Source organism: Oncorhynchus mykiss, chromosome 27 (genome assembly GCF_013265735.2).
Source record: "Oncorhynchus mykiss isolate Arlee chromosome 27, USDA_OmykA_1.1, whole genome shotgun sequence".
Lineage (NCBI taxonomy): Eukaryota > Metazoa > Chordata > Actinopteri > Salmoniformes > Salmonidae > Oncorhynchus > Oncorhynchus mykiss.
In genome coordinates, this window is record NC_048591.1 from 3,157,618 (window position 1) to 3,177,380 (window position 19,763).

Here is a 19,763-nt window from a genome sequence, read left to right on the forward strand (position 1 = left end):
GTCGGGTAGGTTGTTTTGAAGTGTTTATCTGACTGGATAAAATATATACAGTAGCAATCAAAAGTCTGGACACACATACTCATTCCAGTGTTTTTCTTTATTTTTTACTATATTGTAGAATAGAGAAGACAACAAACTATGAATCATGTAGTAACCCAAAAAGTGATAAATCAAAATATATTTTATATTTGAGATTCTTCAAAGTAGCCACCCGTTGCCTTGATGACAGCTTTGCACACTCTTGGCAGTGTGCAATTGAATTTACCACATGTGGACTTCAATCAAGTAGTAGAAACTTCTCAAGGATGATCAATGGAAACAGGATGCACTGGAGCTCAATTGAGTTTCAAAGCAAAGGGGCTGAATATGTAAATAAGGTATTTTTTGTATATATTTATAAAAATGTCTATACCTGTCTTCACTTTGTCATTATGGGGTATTGTGTGTAGACTGATGAGGATTTTTATTTATTTAATACATTTTAGAATAAAGCTGTCACGTTAAAAAAATGTGGAAAAATAATATATATAGACTTAATAAATATCGACTGAATACTTTTGGAAAAGTATATGTATTCATTATGTCCCCTCAACTTCTAAAACCAAAGTTGCGCCTCTGGGTTGAATTGTTGTAAACATGTAACAATTACTGACAAGGCAGAATCGGACGGGATTAAAATTACAGATGTGGTGTTTTGTGCTCGTGGACATATTTACATTACCCGACCTCCCCCAGTAAAACGAATCTTGTACAAACAGGGCTATACATCTACAGATTAAGTCGATATAAATCCTTCATTCCCTCTGAAGTTATGGAAAAATGTGGAAACTCATTTTGCTGCGAAAAAAAAATGTGTGGGAAAATTCAGGCCTTGTGGGCGGGTTTTGAGAAGTCATTGTGCCAAAAACTTCTCGACGATAGCGAGAAGCACTCTCCCAAATGTAAAACCTTGGTTACTTGGAGATAATGAGCAAGGGGGAAAGACGATCAATGTAATTGAACATGCAACGGCCATTTTAGAACAGCATCACTACGGTATACACATTTAGCTATTTCAATGCCCCTTATCATAATATCCTAACACAGATAATTAGCAACTTGGTTTTGGATTATTTGGGAGTTGGCTACCAACTGGAGATGAATTGAACACCATGGACTGGTCAGACTAATTATTTTTCCACACTTCACACTCACCATGCCAAGTAGTCAAAAGAAAATTATATTCTCTGTTGCGGGAGTGTTGAGTTTCGGTTGCGTCCTCATTATTGCCGCCGCGATGGGGACGCAGTTTTGGGTCCAGGGGACTGTGTTGTGTACAACCGGTGCGCAACTTGTAAATGCCACAGGACAAGAGCTGGATAAATTTGTCGGTATGGTTAACTATGGTCTTTTTCACGGACAGAGAGTGAAGCAATGTGGACTTGGTGGAAGACCCTTCAGATTTTCATGTGAGTAGAAGACCCTGTGAATTGCATGAAAAGTTTGTGAAAACCGGTGTATTTAAAGATTACTGCTGGGTTGAAAAGGTATTCTCATTTGCGCATCTATTATGAAAAGTAAACAATGAGACGAGCAGTCACCCACTACATTAATAATTCAAATTACTATAATTACTACACCCTGTTTTAAGTCCTATCCCTGTGACGTAAGGATCCATTTTACTAAATTAAATGGAATGTTCAGCATAAATTATCTTGGTAGCATTGGCACAAAATATAGCCTAATTATTGGGTGTTGGAAAAAAAGTCACATTTTATAATAAAGTATTTGCAGGCTAACAATACAATACACATAATGTAATTACCCATTGGGCATACGACGTGATAAAGACGTATTTTACTGGTTGAAACCCGGTCTGGACATTATATGACCAGATTAATACGTTTTCTATATGATGTATTTTTGACATCATGCAAAATACGTCTTATTTTGGTTGATAACTGGTGTGGAGTTCAACCAAAAAACATATCTAAATGCTACTCAATTAATAGAAACCAATCTATATAAACATGTGCATAGTCTTTGTGGGCCATGCACCCATTGTATATAAGATGCTAGAACCATTACAATTATATCAATTTGAGTAATGTTATTTTTTCAGCAGGGTTTGCATGATTCAGTTTAGCACATTTGGCAAACAACAGCTGGCAGAACTCACCAAAGGGGTTAGGGTCTCGTGGCATACTGTACCCAGTCAACCACTTAGGTTAGTGGCACCTTAATTGGGGGAAATGGGTTCGTGTTAATGATTGGAGCAGAATTAGTGGAATGGTATCAAGTACATGGTTTCCAGGTGTTTGATGCCATTCCATTTGCTCTGTTCTGGCCATTATAATGAGCCCTTCTACTCTCAATAGCCTCCTGTGCAGTCTACACACTTGACTCAGACCCATTCCATTTGAGTACTAGGGGACTGGGGCTCAGGGGGCTTCATGCGGGCCGAGCTCTTCCCGAGTCTGGCAGAATCATATTACTCTGGCCTCCGGCTAAAAGTACTCGGCTCAGCCTACTTCAGTTTATCTGGTCCGATTTACTTTTTCAGGAATAGGGCCATTTGAGGTTTTAATTCGTCATGTGATGAAATACCTTCTTTTTTTTTAAACAGAGAAATGTGATATATTTCACCTCCAAGTCATCGAATTTGCTAGGTCATTAAAAGCTCCAATTTATGAATTCTATAGTTATCAGAGATGGCCCCTAATTTAGAGAATCTCCGATGTTATAAATGCTTTTGCTTTTACTACAGGCTATGTTTTTAGTAGTTGCAGTCCACCCAATTGAAAAGTGCACATTCACTTCCATAACATTTGTTCTAGGCTACCAGCATGTAAGATAAAACCTGAGACATCTGTGGCATTGTGTTGTGTCGGATGCGTGCACACCAAAACACCCTTTCGGTGACATGAGGATAAGGATATTTCATATTTTCAAGTTTTAAAAGTCAGTTCCCAACACTATAAATGTGTTTGCTTTCACATAGTGTTTTTTATAGTTTCAGTCCACTGAATTGAAAAGTGCACATTCACTTCCATAACAATTGTTCTACGCTACCAGCATGTAAGATTAACATGCACAATAATACAGGATATCCTTACAAAAATGCACTGTTGTTAAAATGCAGTGAAACTGCAGTACAATTACATTATGTCTTTTAAATTTAAGATTATCCGGTGACTTGCTGTATGGCTTCTAATAGTAATTGTTTGTTTGTGTTAACTAATTGCACTGTTTTATTGTGCTGCACATTTTCTTCTGTTCCACTGAATGCTGTTTTGACGTTCTATTATGACTAACTAAATTTGTTTTCAGAATTTAACAAATAACATGTAGGCCACCTATGTCTTATGGTGGTTCATTTCTTTATCAATTGAGGAGAGTCAAACCTATCACACCAGTCAGTCAGAGTTATACTTAAACTAAATCTTGAATCACTTATTAATATGGGAGCAAGTCAATATAACACACACATAAAGTGAATCGATTGAGTGCTCTACTATAATGATGGCTGGTCGATGATTCAAGCTCAGATGATTCGTTGAGAGCCCAGATAGACCCCTTTCAACCTGCATGACCAACAACAGATATATAGAATAGGTCACAAGGTTAAGATTTGTATGAAAGATACTTATAATTCACAGTAGACAGTATTTTCACAGTAGACAGCTGCTGTGTCAACAGTTATCTTTCATTGTACAGACCAGGGTCTGGCCCTGGGGTCATCTCTACCTGGTACCATATAGAACAGAAACATTAACTCATGCTCAGGAATGCGGTCTCTTTAGGTTTTATCACCCAAAAGACACCATAAATGTCCTGTCAGTGTTATCTCCCAGAGGCCCATCCTCAGTAGAACACACACAGATGAGTGTTCTAACAAGCCCTTATTATGTTGCATACAATAACCATTGGATGCAATAACAGCATTATAACATCTTGCAATTTTCCACCATAGTCTTTTATTTCAAATCAAATTGTATTTGTCACATGTGGCGAATACAACCTTACAGACCTTACTTACAAGCCCTTAACAATGCAGTTTTAAGAAAAATACCTGCTAAGTAAAATAAATAAAGTAACAATGTGGGGGCACCAATTAGTTGAGGTAATTGAGGTAGTATGTACATGTAGGTAGAGTTATTAAAGTGACAATGCATGGTTAATAAACAGAGAGTAGCAGCAGCTTAAAAGAGAAAGGGGGGGGTAAAATGCAAATAGTCCTGGTAGCCATTTGATTAGTGGTTCAGGAGTCTTATGGCTTGGGGGTACAAGCTGTTAAGAAGCCTTTTGGACCTAGGTTTGGCACTCCGGTACTGCTTGCCGTGTGGTAGCAGAGATAAGTCTATAACTAGGGTGGCTGGAGTCTTTGACAATTTTTAGGGCCTTCCTCTGACACCACCTGGTATAGAGGTCCTGGATGGCAGGAAGCTTGGCCCCTGTGATTTATTGGGCCGTACGCACTACCCTCTATAGTGCCTTGCGGTCAGAGGCCGAGCAGTTGACATACCAGGCAGTGATGCAACCACCACTATCCTACTAAACTCAGCAAAATAGTCCTCTCACTGTCAACTGCATTTATTTACAGCAAACTTAACGTGTAAATATTTGTATGATCATAACAAGATTCAACAACTGAGACATAAACTGAACAAGTTCCACAGACATGTGACTAACATAAATGGAATAGTGTCCCTGAACAAAGAGGGGGTCAAAATCAAAAGTAACAGTCAGTATCTGTTGTGGCCACCAGCTGCATTAAGTACTGCAGTGCATCTCCTCCTCATGGACTGCACCAGATTTACCAGATTTGCCTGTTCTTGCTGTGAGATGTTACCCCACTCTTCCACCAAGGCACCTGCAGGTTCCCGGACATTTCTGAGGGGAATGGCCCTAGCCCTCACCCTCCGATCCAACAGGTCCCAGACGTGCTCAATGGGATTGAGATCCGGGCTCTTCGCTGGCCATGGCAGAACACTGACATTCCTGTCTTGCAGGAAATCACACACAGAACGAGCAGTATGGCTGGTGACATTGTCATGCTGGAGGGTCATGTCAGGGTAAGCCTGCAGGAAGGGTACCACATGAGGGAGGAGGATGTCTTTCCTGTAACACGCAGCATTGAGATTGCCTGCAATGACAACAAGCTCAGTCCGATGATGCTGTGACACACCGCCCCAGACCATGACGGACCCTCCACCTCCAAATCGATCCCGCTCCAGAGTACAGGCCTCGGTGTAATGCTCATTCCTTCGACGATAAACTCACCATCCCTGGTGAGACCAAACCGCGACTCCCCAGCGAAGACCACTTTTTGCCAGTCCTGTCTGGTCCAGCAACGGTGGGTTTGTGCCCATAGGTGACGTTGTTGCCAGTGATGTCTGGTGAGGATCTGCCTTACAACAGGCCTACGAGCCCTCAGTCCAGTCTCTCTCAGCCTATTGCAGACAGTCTGAGCACTGATGGAGGGATTGTGCGTTCCTGGTGTAACTCTGGCAGTTGTAACCATCCTGTACCTGTACCGCAGGTGTGATGTTCGGATGTATCGATCCTGTGCAGGTGTGTTTACACGTGGTCTGCCACTGCGAGGACGATCAGCTGTCTGTCCTGTCTCCCTGTAGCGCTGTCTTAGGCTTCTCACAGTACGTACATTGCAATTTATTTCCCTGGCCACATCTGCAGTCCTCATGCCTCCTTGCAGAATGCCTAAGGCACGTTCCCGCAGATGAGCAGGGACCCTGGGCATCTTTCTTTTGCTTTTTTTTCAGAGTCAGTAGAAAGGCCTCTTTAGTGTCCTAAGTTTTTGTAACTGTGACCTTAATTGCCTGCCGTCTGTTAGTGTCTTAACGACCGTTCCACAGGTGCATGTTCATTAATTGTTTATGGTTCATTGAACAAGCATGGGAAACAGTGTTTAAACCCTTTGCAATGAAGATCTGTGAAGTTATTTGGATTTTTATGAATTATCTTTGAAAGACAGGGTCCTGAAAAAGTGCCATTTCTTTTTTTGCTGAGTTTACAATCCATCAGGATTTACAAACCCTATTTTTATTACATTTATTTCCATCAATAATTAGTTGAATTATTGCACCTGAATTGCACCCTGAAAATGACTGTTATATTTTTCCTTAAAGCGTTCAAGCAATTAACATAATGTGTCTGGTAATTGTATTTAATTTCATTGGCTACATTTTTTATAATTGAACCTTTTATTTAACTAGGCAAGTCAGTTAATTAAGAACAAATTCCTATTTACAATGACGGCCTCCTGCAGGGACGGGGGCTGGGATTAAATTTAGGAGGTAGGCATATCTTTTCCAGCTAAAACTTAGATTGGAATCTGTGCTTCATGAGCAGCAATCAATCTGCATGCAGGCAGCCTGCTCCAGCTCATTGGTCAAAATTCCATATGGCAGTTGGAACAGACACAGCTGGAAAACATAGACAGTTTCTGTAAATTTACACCATTCTTTACATTTGACTGCTAAATGGTAGTGCCTGTTCTCCTGCATTCTTGTTTTACTTTTGTAAGTAAAGCGGCAGTTTGTTGGGGAGAAGAATTTCAAGGAAACATTTGCTAGCAATTTCACATTAGCTCTCTGGCTAATCCTCCATGGACATGGTAAGTTAAAATGTTTACCTTTTGTAGGTGTTGGTTCTAGCTAGTCAACATTTTGATATCGGTTTAGTTAATGATAGCAAATGTGTGTATGCGTGTGTTCTGTGTGTGAGATGATGATCACAATAACTTGAAAACATTGTCATGTCAACATTGTCCTGCTAGCTATGTGTGTGTGTTCGGTGTTCTGTGTGAGATTTGACGATGATTATAATCACAATAATTTACAGAAAAGATTTGTACATATAGGAAACATTGTGTGCATGCATGTGTGTGAGACAGTAAACTATCCTAATTCTTGAAGCGTGTACCCCCAATATGAATGTGAAGATTTTCTTGATTCATCAGAGTTCCTTGAATTTTCTATTGGACAATACAATACATTTTGCCTATCCCTGCTCCCCCTCAACACTCATTCTAAAATGACACCTCTCAACTGCCTTTTTCAATTCTTGATTCTCATTTTTTGCAGGAATCTTCTAGCTTGGATGGAGGAAGGAACAAAGGGAATGAGTATAGAAATGTAATGCTGAGTAAGTGTAATGCTGAGTAAGAAATGTAAATAGACAGCAAAACATAGGCAGACAGGTGGCGAGAGCTAGCCTAACTGCCAGATTGCTGAGGGGCAACATAGTCAATGTACTTGCTAGTCTAAGTCTAACTTTGTTAACCATGATTCATCTGTATTTACAGTTCCTGAAACATGTCAATGACCTGATGCATGGCCTCTGCAGTGGTGCTTGGCCACACACTCAGGTACCAGTGACCTATTCTGCCACATCGCCAGGGAAGGAAGAGAGCAGAACCACTCTTCCATAAATCCATGATAGTAAGTTATGTGCAAAAGTATTTTTATTTTATTTTTCGGTTTGATACTCTGACATTCCGTGTGTATTGATTTCTACTAACCAGCTTTGTAAGAGCTAGATTTGTACTAGCTATGCTGATAGTCATTATCTTTTTTCATTGCATCAGGTCTCACTGAGACTGGATTCCCCAAGAGACATGCTGTTCAGCTGCCCATTATTGCCTGATCTTACCTAGAACCTAAAAAGGTTAATCGTCTGTCCCCATTTGAAAACCCTTTCTGGTTCCAGATAGAACCCTTTGGTTCCAGGTAAAAGTATTTTGGGTTCCATGTAGAACCCTTTCCGCAGAGGGTTCTACATGGGGACAGCCGAAGAACCCTTTTGGGGAAAAAATGTCTAAGAGTGTAGTGTAATTAGATCCAATTGAAATAGCACCGCTTCTAATATAAGTTGGTAAAGCAAAATAAAATCCTATTTTTAACTGGCCTTTTTTATTTCAGGTGCGAAACCCTTGTCCTGATTCATGTAAAGTTGGTGAGTCATGTACAGTTTCTCCCCTTTCTCTCTTGCTCATTCTCCCTGTCACTCACTCAAACTCACACACGTGTGCAGTTGCAGAGAAAAGGAAGCGATTTGCGGATTACACCCATTTCTAACAATGTTTGTTGCAGGAGTGATAAGACAGACACAACTTTTGAACAAGATTGCCTCTTTTACTTAATTTGTTGCATTTAGTTTCTCTTTTTTTACTGCCACAAAATGATTCAACTAGTACCATGGAAATAATTTTAGCTAGCTGAATCCACAAATATTCTTCAATTAATGTCCTTTTTTTAGTTTGCTTTTAAAATCTCAAGTTGATAATACGCTGATTCTCTTCACTGCAGATCTGACCCATCAAACGACTTTTCAAGAGGGTCACCACGCTCCAGATCTCGTTCTGTGCTCAGAGGTACTTGATGAGGATCTACCCCATCACACCACTAATGAATTATTAATCAAATAAAACAATGGGCCTTTGTATAGTCTGTCCCAGTCTTTTTTTTTGCATGTAATGTCTGTGGTTGAATTATGAAACAATTTCTGTATGCAGATGTATGTTGTTTAGTCTTTTACATTGCTTGATCTATTTTAAATGTAAGAATATGTTACAGGTTAACTTTAATTGGTGACTATGGAAACAATCAGAAATGTAACGAGCAATGTTTTCAATATCCTACTTTATCCTCTGCAATACGTTTTACCACACTTTTTTTTTCTGTAAGGGCGCTATCTGGAACCTAAAAGGGTTATTCGGGCAGTTTCCATAGGAGAACCCTTTGAAGAACCCTTTTTGGTTTCAGGTAGAACTCTTTTGGGTTCTATGTAGGACCTGTTCCACAGAAGATTCTACCAAAATGGAAACCAAAATGGTTATACGTTGAACCAAAAAGGCCTTTCCTGTGGGGACCGCCGAAGACTCCTTTTGGGACCCTTTATTCTAAGAGTGTAGGTAATAAACTGTAGTCAGGTAGTCCATTATTTAAAAAAAAATAATAATTAGGCAAGTCAGTTAAGATCAAATTCTTATTTACAATCACAGCCTACAAAATTCTTTAACTAGTACCATGTTATGATGAGGTCTTAACAATGACCAGTAGGCTACATAATATAGTGGTCACAATCATGACCAGCTGGTCAAATAGAGGTCACAGTTATGACCAACTGGTGTAATGGTGGTCAGAAAAATGTCATTCTGGTCCAGTAAAAATATGTTTAAAAAAACCTTCCCTTTTAAACCAGTTTGCGACCAGAATAAGGTGTCATAAAAATACATTTTCAGCCAGAGTTTGCACACTGGGTAGTAACCGAAGCATAGGACAAGATTCAGTAGCCACTGCAGCCTAAAGTAAATGGAAATAATTTTGTCAAAATGTTATAATTACTCCTGTCTATACAGAAATGAGTAAAGTAATACAAGACAAGCAAGACCGAGGACCATTTAGTTTCTTTCAAAGCTGTGGATTGTTTCAAATCCCAAGCATGGCCTATATGACTAGTTGGGCAATTTGCAGCTGTTAGTGAAAAAGCAATGCATTTAAAATACGTGTGAAGATAATGTGTCTTGAGTACAATTTGAAATGTTGCGAGAAGAAGGGGAGAGGTGTGTGGTGAAGATATTGGTGTCTCTCCAGAATGTGCTCAGTCCTCCAAAATGCACTGAGCTGCCTCCCGCCAAATTCTTGCACATTCATAGTTTTATTGTGTTAATAGTTTGTCCTTAGATTTTTTATTTTTGTATCAATTCCCCATTACACCAGTAGTAAATTTGGTTGCATTAATTTAGGTTAATGTATGCATGTATTAATTAGGTCTATTTTTACCGTTCTCATTCTCGGAGTGGTAACATTGTAGAGTTCACAATAACTTTTGTTTTATTAAATATCATTTGACTTCGGCCAGACCCCCTCTCCCCCGCAGAGAGGGGAGCTGGTGGGGAGGTGACTGTTGTAAATCATGGATTGGAACTTTCAGCTATTTCCCTCTCAAAATTCACACAGGAATGTGCCTTTGTTCACATAGGTTTTCCCGCTGAAACTCTAACATGTTCTAAAGTGAATACTGGAACAATATTTCTAACAGAATGTGGGGAATGTTCAGACGATCTAAAGAAATTGATGTCCTTTCGGTTGTTATTTTGTGATGCATTAAAAATGTTAAAGGAAATACTGTAACTTGAAAAGTGTATATACACTACAGGTACGAAGTCTCCATTCTCTATGTTGTGTATGAAAAATGATTAGTGTTTTTGTTAAGAGAAGGATGTGATCTTAGAAACTATAAGAGGAAATTGTTTCGATAACAAGTGAGTAGTCACCGCCCCCTTGAGTGAAGTCAGAGCCTCACAAACCGCCCCTATTGAATAACTGTATAAAATCAGGGGTTAAAAATGTACATATCAGACCAGAGAGACATTTTAGCTGCGGCTCACATCCAAAGTGGTTTGAACTCTGAAATCTCAGCACGAGGTAGAGAATAAAATCACCTCCCGGACAATCACTGGTACGGCTGATTAGCTGTCCTAAGAAAAGTATCTAGAAAAGCGAATTTAAGTGGGACCATTCTACTATTCTTCAAAACAACATATACTACTACTCTTATCACCACTGAGAACCATCGGCTGGCTAACCTATCTTCAAATAAGTATCTTCCAGAGCGAGTGGAAGCAGAGTGAGAGCTGTAGTTCTATTCAGGACAGGAGACAGGACAGACAGCTGATCGAACCTTGATGTCTTGGTAATGGCAAATGAAATGACCTTGACTTCTTTCATCCCATCATGTATCACTAGCAGTAGGAAGTGAGCAAAACGAGAGAGTCACTGTCTGGATCTCCGGAGGTTGATGTTCACCTCATCCCATGATACATCCTCCCATAGGTGTTCATCGTCCAGGTTCCCATCTTTACTGTGCTCCTCCTGCTGTGGCAGCTTTACTTTGAATGCACATTTCATATTTCATGTGTTATCTGTGATAATAGGATACTTTGTTTGTGATGCGATATTCATCTGTGATTTCATCAAAGCTATTATTAGCTATTTTCTCTGCGCTATGCCGCCCAGTGTACCGCCTGCAGTCTAGGAGGAAGGACTCCAGCTCATTTCTATTTGGGTTTTTACTGTGAGTGGTAACTCTGAAGAAAGAGCACAAGAATTTGGATGATGAATTTTCTGTGCAAATGCTGCCACACTTGGCTGTGCAGTATCTGGTGTCTGCTGTCCTGCCTTGTACTTCCTGAATCTGAAAATAAATTGAAAAAATATTCTATAAAATTTCTGGTAATATTAACATCAAATCTATGAACCTTAGCTAAAGTCGCAGCACCAATTTTAATCACACGTATTGCAACCGCATTGCATAAGTTGCAATAAACTGTTAAGTCACATAATGATGAAGACATTATGCGAGAAGCAATGTTAATATATGTCTTAATTTAAAAATGCAACTCTGGGCCCGAGGCAGAGATGGCGGAACAGAGTTTTGACTGGGGGTTCAGGATTGTTTTAAAGCCTAGTTTAGATATGTTTCTGTTTATTTCTGACATTTTGGTAGGCTATTTGTTTGTCAACTTGTCTATAATTAGATACTCTTCTGTCATTACTTGTTGCCCCAGAAGAATCATTATAAACTGTGTGGTTCGAGCCATGAATGCTGATTGGCTGACAGCCGTGGTATATCAGACTGTATACCACGGGTAAGACAAAACATGTATTTGTATTGCTCTAATTACCTTGGTAACCAGTTTATACACTGAACTAAAATATAAACGCAACATGTAAAGTGTTGGTCCCATCTTTCATGAGCTGAAATAAAAGATACCAGAAATTTTGAGGGAGGGCATGCAATTGGCATGCTGACTGCAGGAATGTCCAGCAGAACTGTTGACAGAGAATTGAATGTTAATTTCTCTACCGTAAGCCACCTCCAATGTCATTTCAAAGAGTTTGACAGTACGTCCTACCGGCCTCACAACCACAGACTGTGTATGACGTCATGTGGGTGAGCGGTTTGCTGATGTCAACGTTATGAACAGAGTGCCCCGTGGTGTTGGGATTATGGTATGGGAAGGCATAAACTACGGACAATGAAAACATTTACAATTCATCGATGGCAGTTTGAATGCACAGAGATACCGTGACGAGATCCTGAGGCCCATTGTCGTGCCATTCATCCGCCGCCATCACCTCATGTTTCAGCATGATAATGCACAGCCCCATGTCTCAAGGATCTGTACACAATTCCTGGAAGCTGAAAATGTATGTTCTTCTATGACCTGCATGCTCACCAGACATGTCACCCATTGATCCTGTTTGGGATGCTCTGGCTCGACGTGTACGACAGCATGTTCCCGCCAATATCCCACAACTTTGCACAGCCATTGAAGAAGAGTGGGACAACATTCCACAGGGCACAATCAACAGCCTGATCAACTCTATGTGAAGGAGATGTGTCGCGCTGCATGAGGTAAATGGTGGTCACACCAGATACTAACTGTTTTTCTGATCCACGCCCCAAACTTTTTAAAAAGTTATTTGTGACCAATAGATGCATCTGTATTCCCAATCGTAAAATCCGTAGATTAGGGCCTAATTCATTTTTTGCAATTGACTGATTTCCTTATGTGAACTGTAACTCAATAAAAGTTTTGAAATTGATGCATGTTGTGTTCATTTTTGTTCAGTATCTTAGCAATAAGGCACCTCGGGGGTTTGCGGTATATGGCCAATATACCACGGCCGTGTAAAACCTGATTGCTGACAAGCAAAAAAAAATGGGGACTATGTCAACAATGGACTAATGAAACAAATACTAAAAGATTGTTTTGGGGTGCAGGTTTTCTTTAACAATTTCACAGTCCTTTAAATGGAACGCAGTTGTCAATGGTTTTAGCGGAACTGGGGGGTCTCTTTTCCCCCCAGCAGCAGGCTAATCGAACGCTCTGCACTTTACTGTGACATTTTCTATATCATGACCTATTGGCATGTAGCTTTGCAGGCTAGCTACATCTCCTTTGCTAGCTAACCAACTAAAGCTAGCACACAATGCACAATCACATCAAGCAACTGAAGTGACAGCAAACTATGAGCACTTTCGTTTGTTTTACCTTTGTTTCTATTGACATTTCTTGAGGTATATCCATTTATAATGATCCTGAAAAATTAATTAACCTGGCTCAGAGAAGCTGTCAGTCTCTTCACATTTATATGCATGGCACAGTGTAAATCGCAAAAAAACTGAAACATTGTTCCACAGGTCGGAGAGGCAGATGGCAAGGTTCAGACAAACCCCAACTGTTGCAAACCAAACATTTATAAAAGTACAGACATCAAAATGCTATATCATACACTACAGTTGGGTGAAACATGGGAAAGTTATGCTTCTTTAACATCTGAGAAGCTTGTTAACCCACTAGAGACAAGTAAGAGAAAAATACTAGATCTTGAATCTGGTCATAAATGTTAGCCTAGTGGCATGGGACTATCTAATGGAACTGTTAACAGGCATTACCCGGAGAATACGGGATTGTGGTGCTATAACTCCTTGCTATCAACCAATCATAATCCTGGATTCAAACAACCTGTTTTATGATAATGGTTTTACAGGCTGCGGAGATGCATAACGCTGCTGTAAAAATGCATTGAACATTCACGTCTGATACTAGGCTACACATACAGTAAGCCTGTACACAAATGTGGGTCACGGAGACATGGCCACGTGTAAATGTGCACATAGCCTACCCTCGCAGGGGGTAGAAATACCTCAAAGGAATATTTTCAAAACTTCATATTCATCTACAGCACTACCCCAACACCAATGCATTTGAAAATGGCGCATTATCAGTAAACATTTTTGACATAACTTTACTAACCTATGCCAACTCATAGTTGGTTAAAATCCCAATAAAGGTTACAACAGATGATGTAAAAGTGATGTCTAAACTACTGGTAAGCTTAAGTTATGACGTACAGAAATCTGGTCTTCATAGAAATCCGCCGTTTTCACATATGATGAATGTGAAGTTGACACGTTTTGGAATGTCAAAAGAACATTGTTATTTAGTGTTAACAACAAACTCAAATCAAACAAAGAAAGAGAAATGTAAATGGAGTGAAGAGAAACCTGTTATCAAAATGATGAAGGCTAGCCTTACAGGGGAAACCCAACTGGCTTCAACTAGGTTAATTGGTCATTCATAAGAGGGCATCTCTCATAACTCAGCAAGTAGCACTAAATAGCAGTAAATGCAGTAACACATCTTACACAAGCACAATGGAGTGAATCATCAGCAATTTTTCACTAATGAGATTTGGCACACACACATTATCTTTTCGCTTGACCGGCAGGCTTGCTAATCATGGTGAGGCCTTTTTAGATGAACAAAAAACGATTTGTTCTCTGACTGTTTGTTCCATCTGCCTTGCACATTAAACTAAAATAATACAGAGACGCATGCATGTGTTTCATCACGTGAAAGTTGTGGGCGGAAAAAATACTATTTAATAATTGTAGAACATTCCCACACCTCTCTATATTGTCCCTCTCCTTGTAGTTTTTCCGAACTTGGTGGACGTCATCCCAGCCAGTCTTCACGTCACTGTGATCTTCTTCTGCGTAGTGCTCATCTTCTTCTCCTCTGTGGCCACAGGCTTCTTTATGTACAATGCCTTTGGTAGTCCCTACGAGACTCTGCACGGACCCCTGGGACTCTACCTCTGGAACTTTGTCTGCTGTAAGCACAAAAAAGTCATAATTTCATAACTCACATCACAGGTAGATGTAGGCAAACAGCTCTCTTACACACGTGCATTCCATCTTCAGACATAAATAGCTCGCAGTACGCTACACAGGAGCCACGTTTATTGGTTCTAACATGTCTCCTTATGTTCCGATCTTGTCCACATTCTGATTGTGCCCACATTTTCAGACAGGTGTAGACAATTAAAAGATGCATTGTGATCTTATTGTGATCAGATCTTCCTGACCACCTCCGGATGTAGTCAGGCACAGATATGTGTAGCCGGATCTGGACATTGAAATCATTTAACTAATCATTCTCCCGCCCTCAAATCATTGACAGGTGGCACCATTGTGTCTTAAAACAAATAAATAAATATTATTTTCTAAGAAAAGCTGTCAAATAATTTGCATACAGGAAGGGATCAGGAATTCTGGTCACGATGTGGATACAGTGTGTAGACTCATTTCTGAAAATGTGGGCCCAATCAGAATGTGGGCAGGATCAGGATGCATGTTAGCCCCAGGTATGAACGGGGCAATAGAGCAGTGGTTCTCAACCAGGGGTACTAGTACATTTTGACATTTTTGTCATTTAGCAGACACTCTTATCCAGAGCCACTTATAGTATTGAGTGAAAACATTTTCATACTCGTCCCCCGTGGGAATGAAACCCACAACCCTGGCATTGCTAGCTCCATGCTCTACCAACTGAGCTACACGGGACAGCCGTACCCCTTGGGGGTACTTGGCCTATCCACAGAGGGTACTTGAGAAGACTCATGAGACCATACGCTTACTGGTAAAAATGCACATGAAAGGGGTACTCTGGACAGAACAAAATGTACTTTGTTGTAAAGTAACCAAAACAAATTGAGAACCACTGCTATAGAGAACATGATTGGGGTCCAACAAAGGTGTTCTTCAACACTTCAACATTAGTTAGAAATGCATATCAGAGACGTTCAAACACAACAGCCAAGCCATGAGTGGTTGGCTGTACGTCACTTTCCTTTTGCCTTTTTCAGCTTTAAAACCAGTATCCGGTAACCTACCATTTCTTTAATCAGGACAGTGGGCTACTTGACCTCCCATCCAAATAATGGCACCAATTAAGAAACACAGCACCAGAGTTAAAGAAGTTATTTCTCAGTTATCTATAACTGAGACCCTACCTTAGCGGGCCTATTAAATCAAAACCGCTTACCAGGTTTCAGGGGCAAAACTAAACAAACATTTTTATACACTAGAATGCAAGTTTGGATTCATCTGATCAGTGAACCTATATTTACGATGATGTAAAACATGTCACATGAAAATTAATCTCTCGCAGCAGTGAATGACCAAAGCTTAATTGTTTTGGTAACCTGTTTGGGATTGCAACTACTGTAGCGTTCACATATTTCCTTTTAATGTGGCGTGGGCGGGAAGTAGTATTCTGCCTTATAGGAACGTGTTTACAGTAACTGATCATTAGGCTGCCTTTGACTTTTTATTTGAACTCCCAGTGTTGTCAACTGTAATAGTGTAATATTGCCTGTCTGTCTGTCTGTCTGTGGGTTTGCCCATCTGTCTGAACAGGCCTCTGCAGCTGCCTGGTGATGATTCTGTTTGCCTCCGAGGTGAAGCTCCACCGGCTGTCCGACCACATCGCCAACTTCAACGAGAGCACGTTTGTGTACAAGACGCTCACAGAGCAATTTGATCACTCCTTCTGGCTCATCTTCCTCACCTTCTTCGTCCATGGCCTTAACATCCTGCTGATCCGTGTGGCCGGGATCCAGTTCCCCTTCCAGGAGGCCAAAGAGTCGGACGTGAACACCGGGGCATCAGATCTCATGTACTGACCAGGGCTTTTGTTTGTTTGTGTGGCCGCTTGCCGGGCCCCCCCACTATAGTGACACTGAGCCTCAGCTATTAGCGTGTCTCAATGGGAGACTTGGGGCCATAGCTTTTATGTGCCCATGTGCTGTTGAAAGGTCCAAGCAAATGTGACCCTCCTGAACCGCTTCTTTTCCGAAATCCAGTGACAAGCTGTCAGTCCTTCAGACGACAACTGGAGACGTGTCCCTGGCCATCTCTGTTAGGGAAGCTGTTTTGAAACTTTGAGTGAGTTGGGTCTTGTTTTTCTTTCCGTTGTTAATTGGTTGTATTTCGTTAGGTGGTGGGCCAATTAAAGGCCAGGATTTCACTCAGCTGTTGAAAAGCAGAGGCTTGGTTGGTTCCACTCCATCATGTTTTTACGTGCATTGGCAGTCCTTCCCTTGGCAGTCCAAAGCTTTATCAATGAAGGTGGACCGTTCAACAGTGTGTCACGATTGATTGACCAGAATAGGTACCATGTGTATTATGGATTGACGATATCGTAGCCTTTCAATTTTGCCCCCGAAATGTATTGAAAGACCACAGCTGTATAAAGTAAACCAAGCAGTTTCTTTAGCCCTGAATATTGGTTTTTATTTACTCAGATTTAGATGTTGCTTCATTGTTTGATCAGATGATGTATTCAGAATCATGTGATGTGCCAATTTTTATGATTTTAATGATGATCATTCCTAATACAACATTTATTTTATGAAATGTGTAGAGCTACTTAGATTTGTTGTAGATTTATATGCTGTTATTGGTGTAAGTCCGAGGTATATGTATTCTCTGTCGTAGGAAGAACAATTGTATAAATGTCCACCTACAGTATCTGTGTAAATGTTCCTTGAAGTATAGCTATTTTTGATTGATTGATCAAGTCATTGTATTTCACTATTTAGCATTTTTCTAAGGCACTGAATATTAAAAAACGAATCAAATTTGTAAGTACATTTTATCAGAACTATGAGGTTCCAGATTATTCTAAATCAGTTGAGTTTCAGAAAATGACAAATGTCTTATTTCTTTCCCTTAATTACACAATGTGGCAATATCTACATACACTATAAAGTACATCAGTAGACAGACCAAATCTTAAGTTAAAACTGAAAAGGGAATTTAACAAATAGGACAGTAAATTTGTACGACAACATCTACAGTGAAAGCAAAGGGTTGTTTTCTGTGTGTAATGCAATACAGCACAAACATGTTGCATTGAAGCACATTAAACATCATTGACATACATGAGCACATTCAAAGAGAAGCCACTCCCATCAGTGCCAAACAGTGCAATAGTGTCCAAACAAGATTCAAACACCATTCAAAGTTGTCTTCTATGGGGGCTGTGGTTACGTGGTCATGAATATGCAACAGGTGCCCATAAAAACTGCCAGGTTACATTGGCCTTCTGACAGAAAACCTTCAAAGGCTTCATTCAACTTGACTCTTCCCCAGCAACAAGCTTCTACAAAAGCAGCCCAAATAGACTGTCCTAGAGCCTTCCTCGCCTAGCTGTTTTAAGTCTACATAGTAGCACTGAGACTCAAGGTAAGTTTTTCTTATTCTGTATTCAATTGGGTACAAGTGTTTCTCATGTTTAATTCATGAATGCTAAAATGCATCTTAATAGAGCCTAATCATTGCATTGACTTCATTGCACTTTAAAATTGAGCTGCATGAAGTGAATGTTATTTTTCTGACTTAGTATCTAATGAAAGATGGGTGTCAGATTTTTATGGTTGATATTTACTTACTCAGATTTTGAGATATTCTGCATTAAACAACAGATTCAATAATTCAAGTAGTCTAATGTCAAGATTAATCCACGTACCAGCTATATGCCCATTTCCCCTCAACCCGAAATGAATGGAAAGATGAGCATAAAAAAAGTTTGTGGTGCTTATCTAATCCATTCATTTTGGATTGTGGGATGTGACTGGAGCTACTAAACAACCTGGGACGTCGACTTATCTCAACAGAAGACCACCTTCGAGGTCTGAAAACATCAGACAAACTTAGATTTTGGAGTGTAGCCTAGTGGCATTTTAATTATGGTAATTCAACTAGGTAAGACATAAAAGTGGTTGCAACTCCTCAAGAAAATTGTTGGAACTAAAACTCAAAACACTTCAACGTTTCAAGTGGAAATATAATACTGTACAGGTCCTGGTCAGCTTTCAAAGATTTCACACTATCTGACTTGATGGTTTTCAAAAAAATTCATTCAGTAAGAGGGGGGTAGTGACAGAGAAGTCTATCATTTCTGTTTCCTTTTTTAGCCTCACAAGACATTCTGTATTTACTTTCTAATTGGACAGGCTGGAAAGGGTCTTACCTGAGGGTAGTGGTGGAGGCTTTAGCCAAGCAAACTGCTTTTAAGTCACAATCATGGTCTTCACAGTCCCCTGCAGTGGGGAGAAGATTTGCAGGGTTAAGAATTGTGCATCGTTTCAGAGTAACATGGGACATTGTCAACAGAATGTTCTGATAGCCTAGCAGTCTCGCAGGTGTCAAATGAGCCGTTCTTGCCTGTGTAATAATTGTGTGCACAGCATGAGGCACATGGATGGTTAGGGGAGACATAGCCACAATATCAGAACATGCCAAAACAGACTCAGTAGCAGTCGCTACCGATCTCAAACAGGAAACCCTTCCCTTGAATCGTCTAGAATAATAACCAAAAGGTCTATATCCCACACCATCATGTGTCAAAACTGCTGACATAAACCCACCCGTCTCAGAAACAAACAGATGAAAAGGTTTTGTATGGTCTGGCAGGCCCAGGCAAGGGGCGGACATCAGAGTGTGTTTCAATTTGACCAATGCCGTTTCAGTCTCATCCGTCCAGACCACAATTTCACTCGCCTCCATCTTTCTCCCATAGTTCAAACATAACAGGATTGTATTTATCTCTGCATTGTCTTTCAACCAAGGACGGCAGTAACTAGCCACACCCAACAAAGACATCATGTGCTGCTTAGTAACAGGTTAAGGCAAAACTTGAATTGTCTCTAATCGATCTTTGGAGATGGTGCGACCTTCAGAAGTAATGTCATGGCCTAAATAAGGCCCAGCATAACTGCATGTTACTTGGGGAAACTTTACGACCATTTTCTGCTAAGAAAATCAACAATGCTCAAGTGTCCTCGTGACATCTCTCCTCTGACTGTGAGCAAACCAACAAATCATCAGCATATTGAACCAAA

At 40.2% G+C, this 19,763-nt stretch overlaps 2 protein-coding genes across 4 annotated transcripts in view; both read left to right on the forward strand.

The window, feature by feature from the left end:
- Positions 1-855: 855 nt before the first annotated feature.
- Positions 856-17,518, forward strand: clrn1 (clarin 1). Of its 3 annotated transcripts, XR_002471116.2 has the most exons (5): positions 856-1,448; positions 7,086-7,146; positions 7,307-7,442; positions 7,923-7,956; positions 8,310-11,606. XR_002471116.2 is itself a non-coding variant. In XM_036965527.1 (3 exons), the coding sequence occupies exons 1-3, from the start codon at positions 1,196-1,198 to the stop codon at positions 16,539-16,541; spliced, it is 603 nt and encodes a 200-aa protein (XP_036821422.1). In that variant the 5' UTR covers positions 884-1,195; the 3' UTR covers positions 16,542-17,518. The 3 variants fall into 3 exon arrangements, 2 of the variants coding, with proteins under 2 accessions (XP_036821422.1, XP_021442946.2); XM_036965527.1 differs by lacking the exons at positions 7,086-7,146; positions 7,307-7,442; positions 7,923-7,956; positions 8,310-11,606 and adding exons at positions 14,606-14,689; positions 16,276-17,518 and having other exon boundaries at positions 884-1,448; XM_021587271.2 differs by lacking the exons at positions 7,086-7,146; positions 7,307-7,442; positions 7,923-7,956; positions 8,310-11,606 and adding exons at positions 14,510-14,689; positions 16,276-17,518 and having other exon boundaries at positions 894-1,448.
- A 491-nt stretch (positions 17,519-18,009) lies between these two features.
- Positions 18,010-19,763, forward strand: part of mindy4b (MINDY family member 4B) — a 44,464-nt gene continuing 42,710 nt past the window's right edge. Inside the window, exon 1 of the mRNA XM_021587272.2 lies at positions 18,010-18,105. The gene's annotated coding sequence lies outside the window, so the exon portion shown is untranslated. The remainder of the gene's footprint in view (positions 18,106-19,763) is intronic.